The sequence below is a fragment of the Poromitra crassiceps genome (genome assembly GCF_964638095.1).
Source record: "Poromitra crassiceps genome assembly, chromosome: 13".
NCBI classification, from domain to species: domain Eukaryota; kingdom Metazoa; phylum Chordata; class Actinopteri; order Beryciformes; family Melamphaidae; genus Poromitra; species Poromitra crassiceps.
Genome location: NC_139644.1, coordinates 6077163 through 6099427, shown reverse-complemented (window position 1 = coordinate 6099427; position 22265 = coordinate 6077163). Strand labels below are relative to the sequence as shown.

Below are 22265 nucleotides of genomic sequence, written 5' to 3'. Positions count from 1 at the left end.
TTGTCCTGTTTGTGTGCAGGGTGAGTTTTCACTTGGTTCCAGCCGAGATAGAAACGTTTGCTTGTTCTCATTTTAATGATGCCAAAACTCACAATGAAAGCCAAACAATCCCCAAAACACATCAACTAACTCTGACACACTCGTAGCTTTAAGATGAATGTGACAAAAACTGAAGAGTTTAGTGACATTTGAAGAATGAATCATTTACTAAATGAATAGCTGACAGCACAAAATTAAAACAAAATCAAATAAAAAGTGATAAACTTCAACCTGTCTTCCCGTACAAACATCCACTATTTTGAATAAAAGCCTTCAACTGTAGGAGGAATTACAATTAAATGTAAATGTCTTACCTCAGTTTCTGTCCTGTGTGTGTGTGTGTTTGTCTGTGTGTGTCTGCTGCAAACTTGTCAATGAACAGAAAGCTGCCACACAGGTTACTGTCTGTGTGTGTATCACAGGGAGGTGACTCATAAGACAGGTGTAAACAGGTTGCCAGGTAAGTTGGAGAGCAGAGGGAGAGACAGTTTGTGTTGTAAAGAAGTTGCCAGGTAAGTTGGAGAGCAGAGGGAGAGACAGTTTGTGTTGTAAAGAAGTTGCCATGTAAGTTGGAGAGCAGAGGGAGAGACAGTTTGTGTTGTAAAGAAGTTGCCAGGTAAGTTGGAGAGCAGAGGGAGAGACAGTTTGTGTTGTAAAGAAGTTGCCAGGTAAGTTGGAGAGCAGAGGGAGAGACAGTTTGTGTTGTAAAGAAGTTGCCAGGTAAGTTGGAGAGCAGAGGAAGACAGTTTGTGTTGTAAAGAAGTTGCCAGGTAAGTTGGAGAGCAGAGGGAGACAGTTTGTGGTGTAAAGAAGTTGCCAGGTAAGTTGGAGATCAGAGGGAGAGACAGTTTGTGGTTTATTTCTGGCTTATTATTAAGTTTTCGAACATGAAACAAATGTGGTCATGTCTAATGGCAGGTGTGAAAACAATGTTCACATGTGGAACAAACACCTGACTTTTAAGTAGAAAGTGTCATCTGATGTTATGGAAAAGTGGAACACAATAGTGGGTAGTTCACATAAGGTGCTATTGATAACATTCAACATCGATAACATTCTAGCTGTCACACTCTCCTCCCCCTTGCATTGCATTCCCATCACGACAACGCTGTTGCTCGGAAACAGAATTATTTAGGCCTATGGCTTGTAGATTCAAGAATGAAAAAAACCCTCAGAAATTCAACAGACGTAAATAGAACGTTCACTTTGGACCCACCAAAAATGTTAGTTATAAATTATTTTTTGTTAGTTTGTTTAGGAAAAGCAATACTTTTATTCCGCACCTTTCTAAAAGCTCAGTGGATGTATTATTTTTTCAAAATTATTCATCCACATAAAAATGTTATCAATAGGACCTTTAAAACCAATGTGTTCAAAAACCAGCAACACGCCTTTAATCCAGTGAGCCATCTTTATTAATCTGACCAATTATAGTAGAATGTATATCAAAAGCCTACCGATAATCAGGTAATTTGACATGTTATTTTAATTTTATTCAGTAACTTATATTTTCATTTTATTAAAATAATCTATCATATAGCCTATCAGCAATTTAATAACCAACCAGCTTTATTTCCATTTGATCCAAGCAGTAGTAATTTGATCTTTTATGCATTTTCTATCTGTAAAGCGCTCTGCATGTCATTTTTTATGTCCAAAATGTGCTCATAAATCAAGTTTGATTGGATGAGCCAAAACCGCTTAATTCCTTTCCCCCACACAACTGAACAGCTTGACCGGAGGGAGGGCGGGGCTGCAGATACTTCACATGCTTAACATGACAGACAGGACAGACTGCATTCCACCACCAGGTGTGTGTGTGTGTGGGTGTGTGTGTGTGTGTAGGTGTGTAGGGGAACACACTCCTGGCTCCTCCTACAGTTGGTGAAGTCACGGTTGTTTGACTTCTCCCCTCCTTATTATTATTACTGTGTTGCATAATGAAATGACTCCTTCACTGTCCTCATGTTAACTCCAGCTAGGATCATTTCCCCTCCTAATGCTGAATATGATGAAACAAAAACCTCATCCTGCTGTTCCAATATATTTTATTTTTGTATTAATTCATTTTCTATTTTATTTGTATTATTTATTTATTTATTTGGGGGGGGGGGATTGGGGTCTGAATGAGAGCCGCACAGCAGATTTTTTTTAAGTGCATCTCCCACAATTTCATGATACTTCTTTATGAAAATTCACATTGAGAACAGTTTTTGAGGACTAGGCTGCATTGACCATAAGATCTAGTGTTGAAATAACGGCACCTTGTCACCAAGGAAGCATACACAAGATGCAGTTACCTGTTGTGCTTTACTAAGACACCTGTTGTGCTTTACTAAGACACCTGTTGTGCTTTACTAAGACATCCGTTTTTTACTAAGACACCGGTTTTGCGAGATGTTACCTTCTACATCTATGTGCTCTGCTAAACTGCATTATAGTTCACATTGCAATTTCTCACCTGCTCCTCTGTATCTCCGGAGCTGCATGTCACTGTGTGGTTAGTGCCTCCAGCACCTCTCGCTCTCTAGTAAGTATACATTTTATTTATATAGCACTTATCACAGAGGACTCACAAAGTGCTTCACAGGTTAAGAAACACACAAAATAAACACAAAAATAGGACAATGCATACAAAGTAAAACAGTGAGATGGAGAAATAGCATACAGGATAGCAGGGTTACAGAGAAACGAAACATCAGGCCAGTCTAGCCAACAAATGCCTGTCTAAACAGAAATGTTTTCAAATGCTTTTTAAAGATCTCAACTGAGGCCGCGGCCCTCAAGACCGTGTCTGAGGACCGTCTCTGTGCTGCCTGCATTGTGAATATCATTTCACCAGAAGAACAATAACTGACCTGACGATGATCATTTTAATTACGGTAGAATATTTATTCTGCTTGTATTGCCAGTACTTTGATGTACTGCTGAAATGTAGGCCTGGCCTAGGTTAAAATGTTCTCAGGCTGTTGAGTCTCGCATTCCAATTTCTCACCAGAGCATGGCCCTGTCTGGCCACTGCTTCCAGCATGCCTCTCCCTGTGCTGCCTGCATTGTGACCAGATATCACGACAACCATTATTTTACCAGAAGAACCATGACTGACTTTGATCATTTTAACTTGATAAGAGTGAATATTCTGCTTGTATTGTAGCTTTTTTGTTAAAGGCAAGCCGGGTAATGCTTCCTTCCGCTGTCTCACTTTACTACAATAAGTATAATATCCAATCTTCTGGTTGATGGTCACATTTGCAGATGTAGGCAGTATAGAGCCAAAGTGAACGTCACTTCCTGCTTTTCTCCCTGTACCAGCGTGTGAAAAAATATGAATGGTGGTGAACGGAGCGATACGCTACCTGCATTGTGCCACGGGACACACGTCATGTTTGTCAATGTAAAAGAGAACTCTGCACGTCGAGAAAGTCGCAGTTTGTGGTAAAACTGTGGCACTATAAGTTATAAATCAGAAAGACTATATACGCACAACCAGTCACGTAAGTGACATCTCTCCCGACAGTCCATTATTGTTGATGGTGTGACGTATAATGTGCAACACAAGAGATGTAGTTGATTGAGAAAACTAAATGTTACGTTTCAGGACAAACTGCAACTTTCTTGACATGCATAGTTATTGTGGTGTATGAAGAATATGCTATTGTTCGTAATGACAAGATGGTATCAGGGACTCCATTTCCCATGAGCCTCAGCTTCAGGTAGAGTCACGCCTCTACGGGGTTTCCTCTTTCCCTCAGACAGAGCCACTACAGCTAGGACTGCACATGTACTGTATATGACGAGCATGTCAATAAACCCGAGTCTAATATAAAGCATACGTCTGTCTCCGGCTGTCCTGCTTATTCTAAGACGTCCACGCAAGGACATAACAGTTATCTTTTAAATGGTCAAAATTTTACATGTGTACACAATTCAAACAGGATCAAAACAAGTAACGTATCGCCTTGTTCACCAGCATTCATATTTTTTCAACGCTGGTACAGGGAGAAAAGCAGGAAGTGACGTTCACTTTGGCTCTCTATAGAGGAATCAGTATTAACGTGAGACCATTTCATAACTGACTGAAAGCTCCTCATATGAGCTTTATATCACTCTGTTCAAACCCACCAGATTCCATTTAAAGACAGAAAACAAACAAAAAAGAACAGCAACTTTACCTCACAGAAAAAGCCAGGAGTTGCTGCACTTTGTTTTATTGTTAGTAGACTTTTTGTTTTTGTCGATGGAGTCTGGTGACATTAAACAAAATGGATTAGTCTCTTTAACAAAAAGCTTCATCTCTGTAGGGATCCTTTCCATAATGTTGTCAGACACTTACTGGGCGTTCAGTCACAGTGTTCAGTCACACCGTGTGTTCAGTCACACCGTGTGTTCAGTCACACCGTGTGTTCAGTCACACCGTGTGTTCAGTCAGTCACACCGTGTGTTCAGTCACACCGTGTGTTCAGTCAGTCACACCGTGTGTTCAGTCACACCGTGTGTTCAGTCACACCGTGTGTTCAGTCACAGTCTTCAGTCACAGTCACACCGTGTGTTCAGTCAGTGTTCAGTCACACCGTGTGTTCAGTCACAGTCTTCAGTCACAGTCACACCGTGTGTTCAGTCACAGTCTTCAGTCACACCGTGTGTTCAGTCACAGTCTTCAGTCACACCGTGTGTTCAGTCAGTCTTCAGTCACACCGTGTGTTCAGTCACACCGTGTCACACCGTGTGTTCAGTCACACCGTGTCACACCGTGTGTTCAGTCACACCGTGTCACACCGTGTGTTCAGTCACAGTCACACCGTGTGTTCAGTCACAGTCACACCGTGTGTTCAGTCACACCGTGTCACACCGTGTGTTCAGTCAGTCACACCGTGTGTTCAGTCAGTCACACCGTGTGTTCAGTCACAGTCACACCGTGTGTTCAGTCTTCAGTCACACCGTGTGTTCAGTCACAGTCACACCGTGTGTTCAGTCACACCGTGTCACACCGTGTGTTCAGTCAGTCACACCGTGTGTTCAGTCAGTCACACCGTGTGTTCAGTCACAGTCACACCGTGTGTTCAGTCACAGTCACACCGTGTGTTCAGTCACACCGTGTGTTCAGTCACAGTCACACCGTGTGTTCAGTCAGTCTTCAGTCACACCGTGTGTTCAGTCACACCGTGTGTTCAGTCACAGTCTTCAGTCACACCGTGTGTTCAGTCACACCGTGTGTTCAGTCACAGTCTTCAGTCACACCGTGTGTTCAGTCACAGTCTTCAGTCACACCGTGTGTTCAGTCACACCGTGTGTTCAGTCACACCGTGTGTTCAGTCACAGTCTTCAGTCACACCGTGTGTTCAGTCACAGTCTTCAGTCACACCGTGTGTTCAGTCACAGTCACACCGTGTGTTCAGTCACAGTCACACTGTGTGTTCAGTCACAGTCACACCGGGGCCATTTTCGCAAATTCACGCGCAAAATGATGTGATTTCGTCCCGGGTGGCATGAATGACACGATTCTTGCATCATCACCCATTTGCTCGAGTTGAATTTTCTAAAATTGGCAGAATAATTCACGCGAATGCAGCTTTTGTTTTGCCTTGGTGTGAACAGACGGTTAGAATAATGTAAGTGGACTTACTTTTGACGGACGCTGTTTAGCTAACGCTAGATGTTGACTTCCTCATTTCCACCCGACATGAGGTGGGTACCATCAACTGGACAATTAGGAGGGGGGAGGGGGCGTGTGTCACACTTATGTTTTCCTTAACAAATGGAAATAAATAGGAAATAACAAGAGACAGATCTGGTGACAGGGTTAATAAAAAGAGGACATTATTTAAAATGGTTTCTACTGTATATTGAGGGGGGGGCAGATTGATATTTTCTCAGTATTGGGGGGTGGGGGGACCCCAACAAATGCATGGTTACGCCCATGCTGAGAATAATGAACAGTGACTGACTAAGCAAAAATTCATCCTGTTGTTCTGATCTATTTCCTCCTGCCGGATTCAAAGCTCCAGCAGAACCTCTTCACACTCAAACCGGGTCAAAAAAGCACAGAGACATTGATATACAGTACATGTTGTATTGTATTGGTGCATTCATACAATCATTTCACTCAAATAATATAATCAAAAATAAACGTTTGGGGATACAGTGGTTGTATCCCAGCATGTTGGCGCGCTCCTGAACTGGACCAGGAAGTCACAGCTACACAATGTCTGGTTTGAACTCTTTTTCTCACAGATCAGATATTTTCATTGCATTTGGTCGACACTTTTATCCAAAACACCTCTCAGAATCACGAAGAAGCAGCAATATTATCATTTGTGTGATAGAAGAAGAAGCTCCTCTCTCTCCTGGAATCAGATGAATGGTTTAGCTGTGAAGCTGACGTTATTGGAGCAATTAAGAGCTCTGAAGGACAGATTGTCAGCAAATAGTTGAGAAGGAAAAGTTGCCGTCACTGTGTGAAAGCTGAGAGCGTTGGTGAAGCGACTAGCTGGCTGTTGAAGAGATATTTGGGCTTACTTTCACATTACTCAGTTTATGATATTTCTGTTGTTGAGCAACTGCAAAGCAGGGTGTAAATAGCAGGGTGTAGACCACGTGTCAATACAATTTGGCCAGGCGTCTGTGGGTAGCCTGTGTTCACGGCTGTACAGTGCTACATACATGTAGACCGCGCTAGGAAAAAAATCAGTCTGTGCTATGAATGAATGTCTTTGCATTCTTAGACATAACCGTTTGCCTTATTTTGTATGTAACATACAATTGGCCAAGTTAGTAGTTAGTTTATGGGATATAAATTCTGCCAGATGACAGGCACTAGGCGCCATTTTCTCCTTCATTTGGAGGAGAAAATTCTCCTGAAATGAAGATTGATTGACAGCTGCCACGGCATGATATGATTGGTTCAAATGGGGTAGAAATTTGATAGTACTAGGTGACATCAGCAAACTGTAGATTACTGTTTTGAAAGAAATCTTGATGAACTTTTGATGTGAAAAAGTGTGGAAAAAAATCTAAAAATTTGATTTTTGTGACCCCCCCCCATACATTATTAAATAGGTGCACTGAATACCCAGGTATTTGAACTAAAATTCAAATAAAGTCATTTTTGGGTTCAGCTCGACTTTAAGGTTTGGGTTTTGTGTGCCCTGTATGCAACAATGAATGACTTTCCCAGTCACAGTGCTGTGGAAGTGATGGTTTGCACTAGGCACTACTTGTGGTTGTTTATAGAGATGCTAACAGACATTTGATACACGTGCTACAATGTTCTTATGGCATGTAACAATGTTAACGTACAGCCCTGCACACTAACAATACCAACAGTTTTCTACAGATAGAGAGCACTTTAGCACTTTAGCTCGTTGACAGTTAAAGATAACGTCTCTAATGGAATTCTAAGTGTTTAAAAGCTGCTGAACCAAACGAGGAGATTTTAGACCGTCATGAAAAGGTCAGAGCGCTGCCACAAAGACTTAAAAACCAGACTTCCTTCAGCCTCTGACGTTCCTCTTCAGAAGTCCTTGTAATGCAGCAACCTGCAACAGACGGGAATAAAAAAAACAGTCAGAAGTCGCTCACATCCGACGTGCAAATGACATGAAGCGTGGCCGTATTAACAGTCGTGCAGCAGCTGAACCCTGAAACACAGACAGAAACACAGACAGAAACACAGACAGAAACACAGACAGATCTACACTGAGAACCACCATTTTCCCCTCGAGGGACAATAAATAGCTGAACTAATCTAGAGGCGAACACACGGCTGGTGGCGGCGCGGAGGCATAAAAACTCCCCACAGGAGATCAACTAAAAACCACTCAAATCCACCAGGTGACATAAAGGAGAATCCCGTTTTTTTACAACCTGCCTGGACCTTATTTTCAGCTTTAATTATGATTTTTAACTCCGCCTGAAAAGTTGTATTTGATATTGATTCACTACGAAGCTATAATGTGCCTGGAACAGAGGAATATGGGGCATGTGTAATGTGTCTATTTACATCCTGGAAATAGCTTATTTTCTGCCACGCAATGGCTCATATCCTTATTATACCATAGAGACAATGAGAAAATGAACACTGTATCTCTTTTTTTTTACCTTTATTTATACAGGGGGAGTCTCACTGAGAGCAATGCTCTCTTTTTCAGGAGTGCCCTGTTCACATTCACACACACATTCATACCTGGAAGCTGACCAGTACACCCACAGTCTGATCTGCTGGCCACTGATCAGCTCCACTGGAGCGGTTAAGGGCCTTGCTCAAGGGCACCTCAGTGGTGGTAATGAGGGAGGGGCAAGCGCTGCCTTCTCACTTTCCCCACCCAGATTTATCCTGCCGGTCCCGGGGATTGAACCGACGACCTTCCGGTCACAAGCTCGCTTCTCTAACCATTGGGCCACCACTGCCATTGTATTGACCTTGGTGCAGCGTGTTCCCCCAGCTCCTAAGTTTGTAATCCTAATGATGTTAGTCACCGGCTCAAATAAATAGCAGCGGCCATCGAATTCAAATGAATCGCACATATTATGGAAATCAGATAAATATCCAGACATCCTCCGGTGTTTATTATGCCACGGACTGTCATGGCGGCTTGATCGACTGCTCTGAGATCTCAAGTCTCACTGATGCGAGTCCCCGGATGGAAAACGGAGCAATGGATGGCTGGCAGAGGTAAATACAGCAGGGCACATTTATGTCAGCATCATTATATAATGAGGATATGAGCTATTATGGACGTAAGAACACACATTACACATGCCCCTATTTCCTGTGTTCCAGGCCGCTGCTCGAGGCATTATAGCTTCGTAGTGCATCAATATAAAACACACTTTTCAGGGTGAGTTAAAACTCATAATTAAAGCTGGAAATAAGGTCCAGGTTGTAAAGAAACAGAAATTTCCTTTAATCTAGTTGGTTGTAGACTTAACCAGGATACTGATCTCATAGTGTTTAGTAGAATATCTCTATTTCAATACAGTTTCCTTTTTCAGGTCATTTCATCTGCAGGCTGAATAGTATTCTGTATTGAAGAAGGAAGATGAAGAAGAAGAAGGAGAAGACTCATAAGAAGAAGAAGAAGAAGAAGAAGAAGAAGGAGAAGAAGAAGGAGGAGAAGAAAGGGCTGGACCGAGCTGATGATTGGATGACGGACCTGAAGAGGGGGGCGTGGCCCTTGTTGTTGGCCAATGAGAAGAAGCCGCTGCGGGGGGAGAAGGCCAGGCAGCTGGCCCGGTGGACCACCTTCCTCTGGGAGACGGGGAAGTTGGAGAAGACGGTCAGACTGGGCAGGTGCACCTGGAGAGAGACACACACACACACACACACACACACACACACACACACACACACACACACACACACACACACACACACACACACACACACACACACACACACACACACACACACACACACACACACACACACACACACACACACACACACACACACACACACACACACACACACACACACACAACATGACACCAGCAGCAGAACCAAGCGGCAACATTCGGAGCTGAAAAATGACGCCAATGTGAAAGTGCCAAAAACCCCTCATTTGACAGCAAAAATAAACAGCCTGGTTAAAAAATGGTTTTGGTCTCTATAGATAATTTACATCACCCATTTATACAAAACAAGTCTGACTGTATTTACTTGATTTATTTATTAACACACTAGACTTTCCTAATGAGTTTTTGGTCTCAATCTCTAGTTTCAAGTCCTCTTCGATACAAAATCAGAATACAGCCTGATGTGTGTTCATTTAGTAAATGATGGTCCCATTTAGAGTCAAATAGATGATAAAGCAGACTAGGCTTTGGGTATTGGTGTAGTGCGCGGCTAGACGCGGGAACTATCTTTGACATTTGCATCAGTCCAAATCCAGTTCAATAGGTTTGTTTAGTCTGTTGTCAGACACCATGACACCATGACACCATGACACCATGACGGTCTTACCAGTCGCGCGGCCTCGTCGGCGGCCCTGGACGCCATGGCCAGGATCTCTGAGGAGGGGTTAAAGGCCAGCGAGGTCGACGATGTCAGCAGGTTCATCACCGCCTTCAGAGGCCTGGGATTGGCTGAGTTGAGACACGCCTCCTGGGAGTAAACATTGACCACGCCCGACTCGGAGCTGGGAGGAGAGTGGAAACAATGGTGTTCTCTCAGAAATGACGCATCCTGCTGAACACCTTTGAAACATACTTCAGATGATTGATGTGGGCTTGAATTAGGTACTTATGGATACTCAGTGTATGACCTGCAGTAGAGGGTTGCATTCTCCACAGTAAGTACCTCATCCAACCATCTACTGTAGGTAACACACTCAATATCCAGAAGTACCTCATCCAACCATCTACTGTAGGTAACACACTCAGTATCCATAAGTACCTCATACAACCATCTACTGTAGGTAATACACTCAGTATCCAGAAGTACCTCATCCAACCATCTACTGTAGGTAACACACTCAATATCCAGAAGTACCTCATACAACCATCTACTGTAGGTAACACACTCAGTATCCATAAGTACCTCATACAACCATCTACTGTAGGTAACACACTCAGTATCCATAAGTACCTCATACAACCATCTACTGTAGGTAATACACTCAGTATCCAGAAGTACCTCATACAACCACCTACTGTAGGTAACACACTCAGTATCCATAAGTACCTCATACAACCATCTACTGTAGGTAACACACTCAGTATCCAGAAGTACCTCATACAACCACCTACTGTAGGTAATGCACTCAGTATCCAGAAGTACCTCATACAACCATCTACTGTAGGTAATACACTCAGTATCCATAAGTACCTCATACAACCATCTACTGTAGGTAACACACTCAGTATCCAGAAGTACCTCATACAACCATCTACTGTAGGTAATACACTCAGTATCCATAAGTACCTCATACAACCATCTACTGTAGGTAATACACTCAGTATCCATAAGTACCTCATACAACCACCTACTGTAGGTAATACACTCAGTATCCATAAGTACCTCATACAACCATCTACTGTAGGTAATACACTCAGTATCCATAAGTACCTCATACAACCATCTACTGTAGGTAATACACTCAGTATCCATAAGTACCTCATACAACCACCTACTGTAGGTAATACACTCAGTATCCAGAAGTACCTCATCCAACCATCTACTGTAGGTAATACACTCAGTATCCAGAAGTACCTCATACAATCATCTACTGTAGGTAATACACTCAGTATCCAGAAGTACCTCATCCAACCATCTACTGTAGGTAATACACTCAGTATCCCGAAGTACCTCATCCAACCATCTACTGTAGGTAATACACTCAGTATCCAGAAGTACCTCATCCAACCATCTACTGTAGGTAATACACTCAGTATCCAGAAGTACCTCATACAACCATCTACTGTAGGTAATACACTCAGTATCCATAAGTACCTCATACAACCATCTACTGTAGGTAATACACTCAGTATCCATAAGTACCTCATACAACCATCTACTGTACGTAATACACTCAGTATCCAGAAGTACCTCATACAACCATCTACTGTAGGTAATACACTCAGTATCCAGAAGTACCTCATACAACCATCTACTGTAGGTAATACACTCAGTATCCATAAGTACCTCATACAACCATCTACTGTAGGTAATACACTCAGTATCCATAAGTACCTCATACAACCACCTACTGTAGGTAATACACTCAGTATCCAGAAGTACCTCATCCAACCATCTACTGTAGGTAATACACTCAGTATCCAGAAGTACCTCATCCAACCATCTACTGTAGGTAATACACTCAGTATCCAGAAGTACCTCATACAACCATCTACTGTAGGTAATACACTCAGTATCCAGAAGTACCTCATACAACCATCTACTGTAGGTAATACACTCAGTATCCAGAAGTACCTCATACAACCATCTACTGTAGGTAATACACTCAGTATCCATAAGTACCTCATACAACCATCTACTGTAGGTAATACACTCAGTATCCAGAAGTACCTCATACAACCATCTACTGTAGGTAATACACTCAGTATCCAGAAGTACCTCATACAACCATCTACTGTAGGTAATGCACTCAGTATCCATAAGTACCTCATACAACCATCTACTGTAGGTAATACACTCAGTATCCATAAGTACCTCATACAACCATCTACTGTAGGTAATACACTCAGTATCCAGAAGTACCTCATACAACCCAACTTCAAATAATCCGAGCTGTTCCTTTAATAAGTAACATCATGTGTGTGTGTGTGTCATGTGTGTGTGTGTGTGTGTGTGTGTGTGTGTGTGGTGTGTGTGTGTGTGTGTGTGTGTGTCGTACCCGCAGGCGAGGTACTGTCCATTTGGTGAAGCAGCGATGGAGGTTCCCCTCACACAGCCGTCATCTGTGAACCTGTTGACACACCGGCTGCTCCGCATGTCCCACACATACACCTCGCCCTCCTCTACACACACACACACACACACACACACACACACACACACACGAAGAAGAATATGTTTGCTCCAACTTAAAGCACTAGTCTGATAAGATATTTCATATTCTGATAAGATATTTAATCAGACATGAGGAAGCAGAGTGTATAAAGTTGATATCTGAGGGCACAGCAGTGTAGGAATTTAGCCAGGGGCAAAAATGGGGGGCACACACACACACACACACACACACACACACACACACAGTGGTGTGGTGGACCCACCAGAGTTGGTGAAGACCTTGCTGCCGTCGTGAGAGAAGGCGACTCCACAGATGTTGCCGTTGATCTTCATACTGCGAACCACTTCCTTAGTCTGAACACACACACAAGCACACACACACACACACACACACACACACACACACACACACACACACACACACACACACACACACAAGCACACACACACAAACATTAATTAACATTTTCAGTCAATCAAATCTCCTGGACCCAAAATGAAGTATCCTAAATGAAGCTTAGGAAGAAGAAGTGTCTGCCAGCGTCACGTGACCCAACATCTGGGTAAGAAGGACTTCGAACTGTTCTCTGTCACCAGCCTGCCAGCTGCCCAGTGCAGAGCAAAGCCCCGCCCACCTTCTGTCACCAGCCTGCCAGCTGCCCAGTGCAGAGCAAAGCCCCGCCCACCTTCACCAGCCTGCCAGCTGCCCAGTGCAGAGCAAAGCCCCGCCCACCTTCACCAGCCTGCCAGCTGCCCAGTGCAGAGCAAAGCCCCGCCCACCTTGAGGGTGAGGACGTGCAGGTATCCACTAGTCCCCGTCAGCAGGAGAGCGCCGCCTTCAGGAGAGACGGAGAACTCCTTCACTCTGGCCTCCTTCAGACCTGCAGGGATACATCATCATCAACCTTGATTAAATAGCAGATATGAAGCTGTCAGTGTGATGGAGGTTTCTTCCTCGTGAGAGTTACACAAAACAGTCGGACATGAAACTGTCGTTTGTTTGTTTTCGCCTCTCCTCCCATCTCCTCCTCTTATGTTACGTTGCCACAGGAGGCGTCGTCTCGATGTTGCTCTTTCATTTTCTATGTAAGTCGCCGGCCCGTGCAATGCATTCTGGGAGCGTCGCGGTGCGTTTTGAGAGACGAGGCATCACGTTGGCCGCCCCACATCTGCATAATAATAATAATAATAATAATGATTGGATTTATATAGCGCTTTTCTAGACACCCAAAGCGCTTCACAGGAATCATTATTCATTCACACCATTCGTACCAGTATAAAGCTGATGCCTATGTCTATGCTACTTAATGCAAATCACAGGTGTAACTCATCTGCATAAAGCTGATGTCTATGTCTATGCTACTTAATGCAAAACTCCCAAAACTTGCGTACAAACTTTTAAACGAACGCTTGTCAACGCAAAATTAAGAGGAATGGCTTATTTCCTGCCTCAAATGTTGTCCGATCAGAAACACATTTCTGTGAAACATTTTCGTAATCTAAGCGAAAGTTTGCAAACGAGCCACCATGTTTTTCCATTTTGAAAGCTGGGGGCAGACGGCCCAGTGAGTGACAGCGTGTACGTCCAATCAGGCGCAACAAGGAAGCAACCAATATTGAAGCATGCTTATCAAGTGTCCAATACTGGGAAGGAGCAGGATGACCCCTCACGTCCAAAAACATACCATTAATCGATCTCCTCTTCCTCCTCTCATCCCTTCTTGTTCCTCCCATCTTTGTTTTTTTTAACCTTTCCTTCCATTCCCCCATTTCTTCACCCATAAGAGCAGTATCTCCCTGACCCTTCCATCATCAAGGTCTAACCCCCCCCCTCACCTCTGACGGTGTGGACAGGCACCACCCGTCCCTCCATCATGTCGTACAGGTAGAACATCTTGTTCTTCAGGCTGGTGGCCACCACCATCTCTCCGTCCGTGCTGAACTGGGCTTTGTGGATGGGGAAGCGCTCCAGGTGGATGCTCTGGATCTTTGGGTTGGTTTGCCCGTCCACCTGGCGGGAAGGAGGGGGGGGGTTCTCATTTATTCAATGGGACCTACACGTGGCAAATTCAACTCAAATCCTACTTGAACATCAATATTGGACGCAGCAGGGTAATAAGATATGATCAAACATATCTTATTATAAAACACTATAAATATCTATATACAGGTTCAGGGATCTTACACATTTTCAATCAAAAAGATCCACAGTTTTTCCAGAGACCTTGAGTTCTTTTGAAGATTTTGTCTGCTGAAGATTGTTTTTCACAGCGACAAACATCAGAATATGTGGCATGATTCACAGGGTTCCTAAATGCTATGCTTTCCATTTTGGTGGGTATTTGCTATAATGCACGCTGACAGCTGCAACTGTGGACTCAAAGTGGGTCTAAAAAAACAACATAAAAGCTATAATTATGTGTGTATCGGACCTGAACCACATTTTCGAGACGTTTTTTCAAATTGCCCAAATATTCAAGACCTGGAAATGATTCAATTGATTTGTAATACTTCTCCAGAGCTGCGTAGGAAGCCTACGTAAGACAATGACATTAAAATCCAGTTGAAAAACAGTAGATAAATTTAGCATCATCCTGGACAAAAAGTAGAAAAATCCCTTTATTTGCCGTTTTGGCGTTTCTGCACCGCTTGTGTATCAATACACCTGGAAGAGAGAGCGACATGATTGGCCGACAGTACCTGGAAGAGGGAGATGGATTGGTCGAGGCCGGCCGTCATGACGACCTGAGCAGAGGGGTGGAACTGCACGGTGGTCAGCCTGTCGTCTGACAGACGGGCGCTGTTGGCATGGCGACACTTCTTCATCTGAGGAACAACAGTATCCACACTTCAGTATAACACGCAATAATTTAACGTGACAGCAACCTTCAAACAAATCTCTTTCTTTTTTTCCCTCGGGCTGCGCCCCGGACCAATGTAAAAGATGGCTGAGGGGCGCAATATAAATGAAAATATATCATATCATATCAAATCTGAACAACAACAACAACTATGAAATAATTCAAAATAAATACATCTTCATATTGCTGCCTCTTCTGATAGGGAACCATAACAGTGTGTGTGTGTGCATGCATGCCTGTGTGTGTGTGTGTGCGCATGCGTGCCTGTGTGTGTGCGCATGCGTGCCTGTGTGTGTGTGTGTGTGTGCGCATGCGTGCCTGACTGCCTGTGTGTGTGCATGCGTGCCTGTGTGTGCATGCATGCCTGTGTGTGTGTGCGCATGCGTGCCTGTGCATGCGTGCCTGACTGCCTGTGTGTGTGTGTGTGTGCGCATGCGTGCCTGACTGCCTGTGTGTGTGCATGCGTGCCTGTGTGTGCATGCATGCCTGTGTGTGTGTGCGCATGCGTGCCTGTGCATGCGTGCCTGTGTGTGTGGGCATGCGTGCCTGTGTGTGTGCACAGACTTGTCGATGTTGTTGTGATTGCTACTGATCACCTATGGAAGTGGATACAGGTGATAGATGTGTTGTCTGTTGACATTAAAGAGACATTATAGTCATTTAACTGTGCGTTCACACCGGGGGGGAATAAAATAATCAAAAATGTGCGACAAGACTACATGCAAAGTCAATGCAAATTGCACGAATGATGTTTTCACACCATCGCCCGTTTGCAAATTGAGTGAATAATTTGTGAAGCTTTTTTTTTGTCTTGGTGTGAATGTATAGTAACAGCTTCTGAAACATGTATATATTGTGAATGTATAGTAACAGCTTCTGAAACATGTATACATTGTGAATGTATAGTAACAGCTTCTGAAACATGTATATATTGTGAATGTATAGTAACAGCTTCTGAAACATGTATATATTGTGAATGTATAGTAACAGCTTCTGAAACATGTATATATTGTGAATGTATAGTAACAGCTTCTGAAACGTGTATATATTGTGAATGTATAGTAACAGCTTCTGAAACATGTATATATTGTGAATGTATAGTAACAGCTTCTGAAACATGTATATATTGTGAATGTATAGTAACAGCTTCTGAAACATGTATATATTGTGAATGTATAGTAACAGCTTCTGAAACATGTATATATTGTGAATGTATAGTAACAGCTTCTGAAACATGTATATATTGTGAATGTATAGTAACAGCTTCTGAAACATGTATACATTGTGAATGTATAGTAACAGCATGTATACATTGTGAATGTATAGTAACAGCTTCTGAGACATGTATATATTGTGAATGTATAGTAACAGCTTCTGAAACATGTATATATTGTGAATGTATAGTAACAGCTTCTGAGACATGTATATATTGTGAATGTATAGTAACAGCTTCTGAAACATGTATATATTGTGAATGTATAGTAACAGCTTCTGAGACATGTATATATTGTGAATGTATAGTAACAGCTTCTGAAACATGTATATATTGTGAATGTATAGTAACAGCTTCTGAAACATGTATATATTGTGAATGTATAGTAACAGCTTCTGAGACATGTATATATTGGGAGTGAATAGTTCTTCTAATAGCATTCTAAGCAGGTGTGTAATTCCTCATCTTTTCAAAACGGCTGTAAAGCTGAACCACTGACCTGCAGGATGCCGCTGGGCAGACTGTCAGAGGACACCACAAAGTTCCCCGTCTTCCTTAGCAGGTCATCCTCCTCTTCCTCTTCCTCTTCATCATCATCATCATCATCATCAGCTGACAGATGAGACATAACATCAACATATGAATAGACTCAGCTCGACATGCAAGAGTGAGAAGGAGTTCAGTGCCTTGCTCAAAGGCAGTGAGACAGAGGTCAGGGTTCAATGTAATGCTTTTTAAGACCTTTTAAGACCTCAACAAAGATATTTTTTTAGCCCCAACGGCTACCTAGCTGCTGCTGCTCGCTTGCCTGTGGTGTCCACACAGAGAATGTTGCTTCCAACGCACTGAGGCGCAGCAAGACGCAGCCTTGTTCTGCTTGGAATAGCGCGCACCTTGCACAGGTGTGCTGGGTGGCTGCTCTAGCCAGGTAACATGGGGGGCGACATTCAAACCAACAGGTTAGGTTGCACCGCTGCTCACATGGGCCGTGTGTCCTGACCATTACTTAGAAATCCCAAAGTATTTATTTTATACTGAAACTGAGAAAAGCAGAAAATCTCTCAACATTTGTGACGCTGCAATCAGCAAATGGGATTTTTATTTAAATAACTAACTCGATTAATCAATTATCAAAATGATAAGATAGATTAATTTTCTGTCGATTGTTGTCGTTTCAGGACTTCTTCTGCTAACACTTCATTCTACCTCTCTTCTTGCTCTTCTTCTTGACTTTGGTGTCTGCCCAGGATGGAGTTCCTCCCATGGACTTGTGAAACCTGGGGAGGGAGGACAGAGTTAAGATGGGTGTGGAATATATACCACAGTGTGTGTATAGAAACTGTGTTTGTAGGTGTGTGTGTGTGTATTTAGAGATTTAGACTCACTGCTCCTTCATTCTCTGTTGTAGTTTCTGTTTGGACATCGTTGTCTCCGCCTCTCCTTTCATCAGGTCTCTACGGAAGCGGTGGGTCATGTCCACCCTGAGAGAGAGACAGAGACAGATATGGACAGAGAGAGAGAGACAGAGACAGATATGGACAGAGAGAGAGAGACAGAGACAGATATGGACAGAGAGAGACAGAGACAGATATGGATAGAGAGAGAGACAGAGAGAGATATGGACAGAGAGAGAGAGAGAGAGAGAGAGAGAGAGAGAGAAGGCAGTCTGTTTAAACGAGAAAGCATTTGGGGTCCGCAGGATTGTGGAACACAAATGTAAGAGTATGCACCATGGATGTATTAAAAGAACTGGATAGGGGACGAGTCACGACCACCCATGCATTCGGACGGAGGTTGCTCACTGGCGCATGAAGCCATCATGGGGGTTTTTTCTTCCTGGTTTTACTTCCTGACCATGCAGCCCAAGGCGAAGTGCGCATGTGTGCCATGACGTGTTCCATGACATCTCCCACCCCTCCCACCCATGGATTGTATTACAAGAAGAAAATACCCCTGTATACGGCTCATAGTGGCTTCTGAAGAAAAAATGACCCCATAATTTTTTTTTTTTATAATTAAAAGAGTCGTTTGATACTTTGAGTGACACCCGGAAAAAAATCCCCTGGGTTTAACAGCTGCCGGGATCCCCATGCAAGTGGATGGGAATTTTCCTTTCTGGGCTGCATGGCGTCACGTGACTTGCAATACAGAGCTTCGCCACCATGTTCAAATGGCTTCACAGCCCAGCGCTATTCCTGGGGGCTTGGTATGCACACACAAGGGATGCACCGATCCACTTTTTTCACTTCCGATCCGATTCCGATACCTGAATTTGGATATCTGCCGATACTGATATTATGCCGATACCAATATTTTTCTTGAATATAAAGTATAGGCAAAGATTTGGCCAATTAAAGATTTTTTTTAAATATACCTTGCAAAAAGCAGACAAAATTAAGAATATACAAGGCAAAGAAGGACACTATTATACATGGGCAAATTACGGCCAGCGGCCTGCGCTGGAATTTCAATTTTTTTCTTCAATTCCGATCCGTGAATTAGTGCCAAATCGGCACCCAATACCGATATTGGATTGGCCCCATCCCTAGCACACACACACACGCGCAGTCGCTCACACACACACACACACACACACACACGCACGCGCGCGCACGCACACACACAAGCGCAGGCACACACACACACACACACACACACACACGCGCACACACACACACACACACACACAACCTACTCTTCGTCTAGCTCGTCGTCCTCGTCCACCCAGGCGGGCTGTTTGGCTATGGGGAGCTGCAGGCGAGCCTCGTTCTCAACTTCTTCTTCACTGGACTCATCATCGTCTTCGTCCAGCAGCGTCATGCCCTGCTTACCCTCGTCCTGCAGAGAGACAGAGAGGAGAGACAGACAGCAGACAGACAGCAGAGAGACATACAGGAGAGAGACAGACAGCAGAGAGACATACAGGAGAGAGACAGACAGCAGAGAGACATACAGGAGAGAGACATACAGGAGAGAGACAGACAGCAGAGAGACAGACAGCAGAGAGACAGACAGCAGAGAGACATACAGGAGAGAGAAAGGCCATGTTTGAGCACCATCAGCTTTTACAGCCCAAATTTGGGGCAAACCAGAGTCTAAATAACACCTACTGTACATGTCTTCTAGTCTAGTTTAGTCCTTCCTTACTCTCAGGCTCTTTCTATGTTAGTCTCAGGACTTCACGGTAGTAAGAGCCCTCCCATGGTCCATGCTATTTTCGTTAGACAATCTGTGTTGGGCATTAAACTCACCTTATTTCTGCACTTTGAAGTCACAGGTAGGGTCGGGTGGGGCAAACTAATTATATCGGAAGCCTAGTTGCGGAAAAAAGTGAGCGGTTGTTCTTTTCTAAAAGACAAAGTTTGACGAGAATCACTGAGTTGCCTGGAAACAGAGTCCAGACGCATGCGCACTGGCATCATTTTGTCTTCTACATACATTCTGCAATGCATTTTAGACAGACCACAACCGCTCACTTTTTTCCGCAACTAGGCTTCCGATATAATTAGTTTGCCCCACCCGACCCTACCTGTGACTTCAAAGTGCAGAAATAAGGTGAGTTTAACGCCCAACACAGATTGTCTCACGAAAATCGCATGGTCCACGGGAGGGCTCTTACTACCGTGAAGTCCTGAGACGAACATAGAAAGAGCCTGAGGGTAAGTCTAGTCCATGAGCTGTTTAAAAGTCACTGATCTGCTGTAGTCATATTTAGCTGACAGGTGAAAATACACTGAATGCTTCTTTTCACTTCCAATCAGGGCATTTAGCTGGTTCAAGGTTCCAGTCTTTTAGTTAGTGTGCATAGTGTACCTGCAAACACCCATGTGTGGCAGTGCTGGAATGTAACTAAGTGCATTTACTCAAGTACTGTTACTGTCCAGTTTAGAGATACTCCTACTTTACTTGTGGATTTCAATTTCATGCGACTTTGTACTTTTACTCGACTACATTTCAGAGGGAAATATTGCACTTTTTACTCGACTACAGTAGATTTATCTGACAGCTTTGGTTACTAGTTACTCTGCAATTGAAATGATGCGTTTGGTGGATGATTTCGCATGCCGAATTTACCAGAAGACCCTAACGATCCCCAGCATATCTGAAGGTATGCTTTGTGGTGAGTGGGATAGGCAAGCGAGCCTTAAACCGACGCATTTATGAATGGAGTCTGGTGCGGGGTTACCTCCACGAGCCTCCCCAGCAGCTCCTCCTCTGCCCCGAACACCAGCTCCTCCAGCAGCTTCACCGAGTCGTCCTTCTGCCCCAGCACGGCCAGCGTCTCCGCGTTTTTCTGCCGCTTTGCCTGCTCTTGTTTGGGGTCTATCTTGGGCGGAGGAGCCCTCTTCCTGGGAGGACCCCTCTCCTCTGCTGGCTCAGCCGCTAACTTGATAAGGCTCTCGCCCTCCATGTCTCTACCACAAACTGCTGCCTGTAACTTACTGAGTCGTTACAGCACAGGACTCGGCTCTCGTGCCGTCTGCTTTGTGAAACACGACAGATACGATGATGTGATCAGCCTCATGCAGTCGCTTTTGCACATGTACTTTTTATTTACATCATCTGCTTCCGGATAGACGACCTCTGAACCAAGGAAGGACTTCCCGTCCCTTCGTGTAGCCGTCAAAATAAAGGCGTCGCCCCCTAGCGTCCACAAATGAGAAAGCCCCAGCTTTGATGTGGGGGGAATAGATACTAAAATAGGTAGATATAGTCAGTGCAAGTCTAAATGTAGATTACCAAGTCAAGTCCACATCATTAATGTCAAGTCTCAAGTCTAAGAACAGCAAGTAAAGTCAGAACAAATCTAGCCTGATATCAGACAGAATTGTCAACTTATTAGGCCATGTTCAGACTAGGAGGCCAAATCTGATTTGTGAACTTTAGTGACCTATTAATGACTTTATCCAGATTGGTTGTATGAGTCTGGACGCTCCAAGTCTGATTTGTGTCACTTGTCCCAAACCACATATGGAGGTAGTTTCCAATCTGCTTTCGACTGATGTGACTTGAGTGCGGACGCGCAGATCCACCAAATCTGATTTGAACGTCACTCGCAACTCATCATCAAATCCTTCTGCGCAGGAAAACCACGTCACCAACGTACGTATTTACTGACGCCCACGTCGTTACCATAGCAACCCATGCAGATAGGCTGTTTAGGTCTGGACACACAAATCCGACTTGAGAATCAGATTTGTGGCAGTGCGGACACACTCCCAAATCAGATTTGGAAAACCAATGAAGATAATGTTTTTTTTTTAATAAGATAATGATGATTAATGACTTTATCAGCAAATCAGATTTAATGTGAACATGGCCTTATACACTCGCCCTTATACACCCACCTTCGTGGAGTGGGCGGATTCCAAGGTCTGGACCCAGGCAAGAACAAATCAAGAGTCCTGTATCAATTGAATATCTTGAAGAAATAATATCATAAAGAAAACCACATTTCTACGACTTGCATGTTTGATTTCTATATAATCAGTTTCAACTTCCATAAATTAAATCATTCCATTACAAATTTAGAAAACAATTTAAATTCAGTCAGTCAAGTCCCAAGTCACCAGAACCTCTCTTCATGCATCAAGACACAAGCAATTTAAACTGTGAGCCGAGGCCACGTGGAGGCTGGGTTTACCCAGGCTACCACCTTTATCCTGACCCTTTAAACTGTGAG

At 43.6% G+C, this 22265-nt stretch overlaps 2 protein-coding genes across 2 annotated transcripts in view; both read right to left on the bottom strand.

Annotated features, from left to right (window-relative positions):
* The window catches only part of btr30 (bloodthirsty-related gene family, member 30), a 41286-nt gene extending 40885 nt beyond the window's left edge, over positions 1-401 (bottom strand). The window contains exon 1 of the mRNA XM_083648505.1: positions 354-401. The gene's annotated coding sequence lies outside the window, so the exon portion shown is untranslated. The remainder of the gene's footprint in view (positions 1-353) is intronic.
* A 5694-nt stretch (positions 402-6095) lies between these two features.
* On the bottom strand, positions 6096-21130 carry utp18 (UTP18 small subunit processome component). The gene is made up of 13 exons (XM_083649101.1): positions 20769-21130; positions 19278-19420; positions 17968-18063; positions 17789-17859; positions 17082-17194; positions 15209-15334; positions 14345-14519; positions 13289-13389; positions 12772-12862; positions 12393-12516; positions 10001-10175; positions 9192-9334; positions 6096-7574 (listed from the first exon to the last, which is right to left on the bottom strand). The coding sequence occupies exons 1-13, from the start codon at positions 20991-20993 to the stop codon at positions 7550-7552; spliced, it is 1608 nt and encodes a 535-aa protein (XP_083505227.1). The 5' UTR covers positions 20994-21130; the 3' UTR covers positions 6096-7549.
* Between the last annotated feature and the right edge of the window lie 1135 nt (positions 21131-22265).

Excerpts from the sequence above, each read along its gene's own strand:
- utp18 (XM_083649101.1), bottom strand. The coding sequence starts at position 20,993 with ATGGAGGGCGAGAGCCTTATCAAGTTAGCGGCTGAGCCAGCAGAGGAG. Across the intron at positions 17,860-17,967 it reads CAACAGAGAATGAAGGAGCA|GTTTCACAAGTCCATGGGAG; the intron begins GTGAGTCTAAAT and ends CTCCCTCCCCAG. Across the intron at positions 9,335-10,000 it reads CCGACGAGGCCGCGCGACTG|GTGCACCTGCCCAGTCTGAC; the intron begins GTAAGACCGTCA and ends GTCTCTCTCCAG.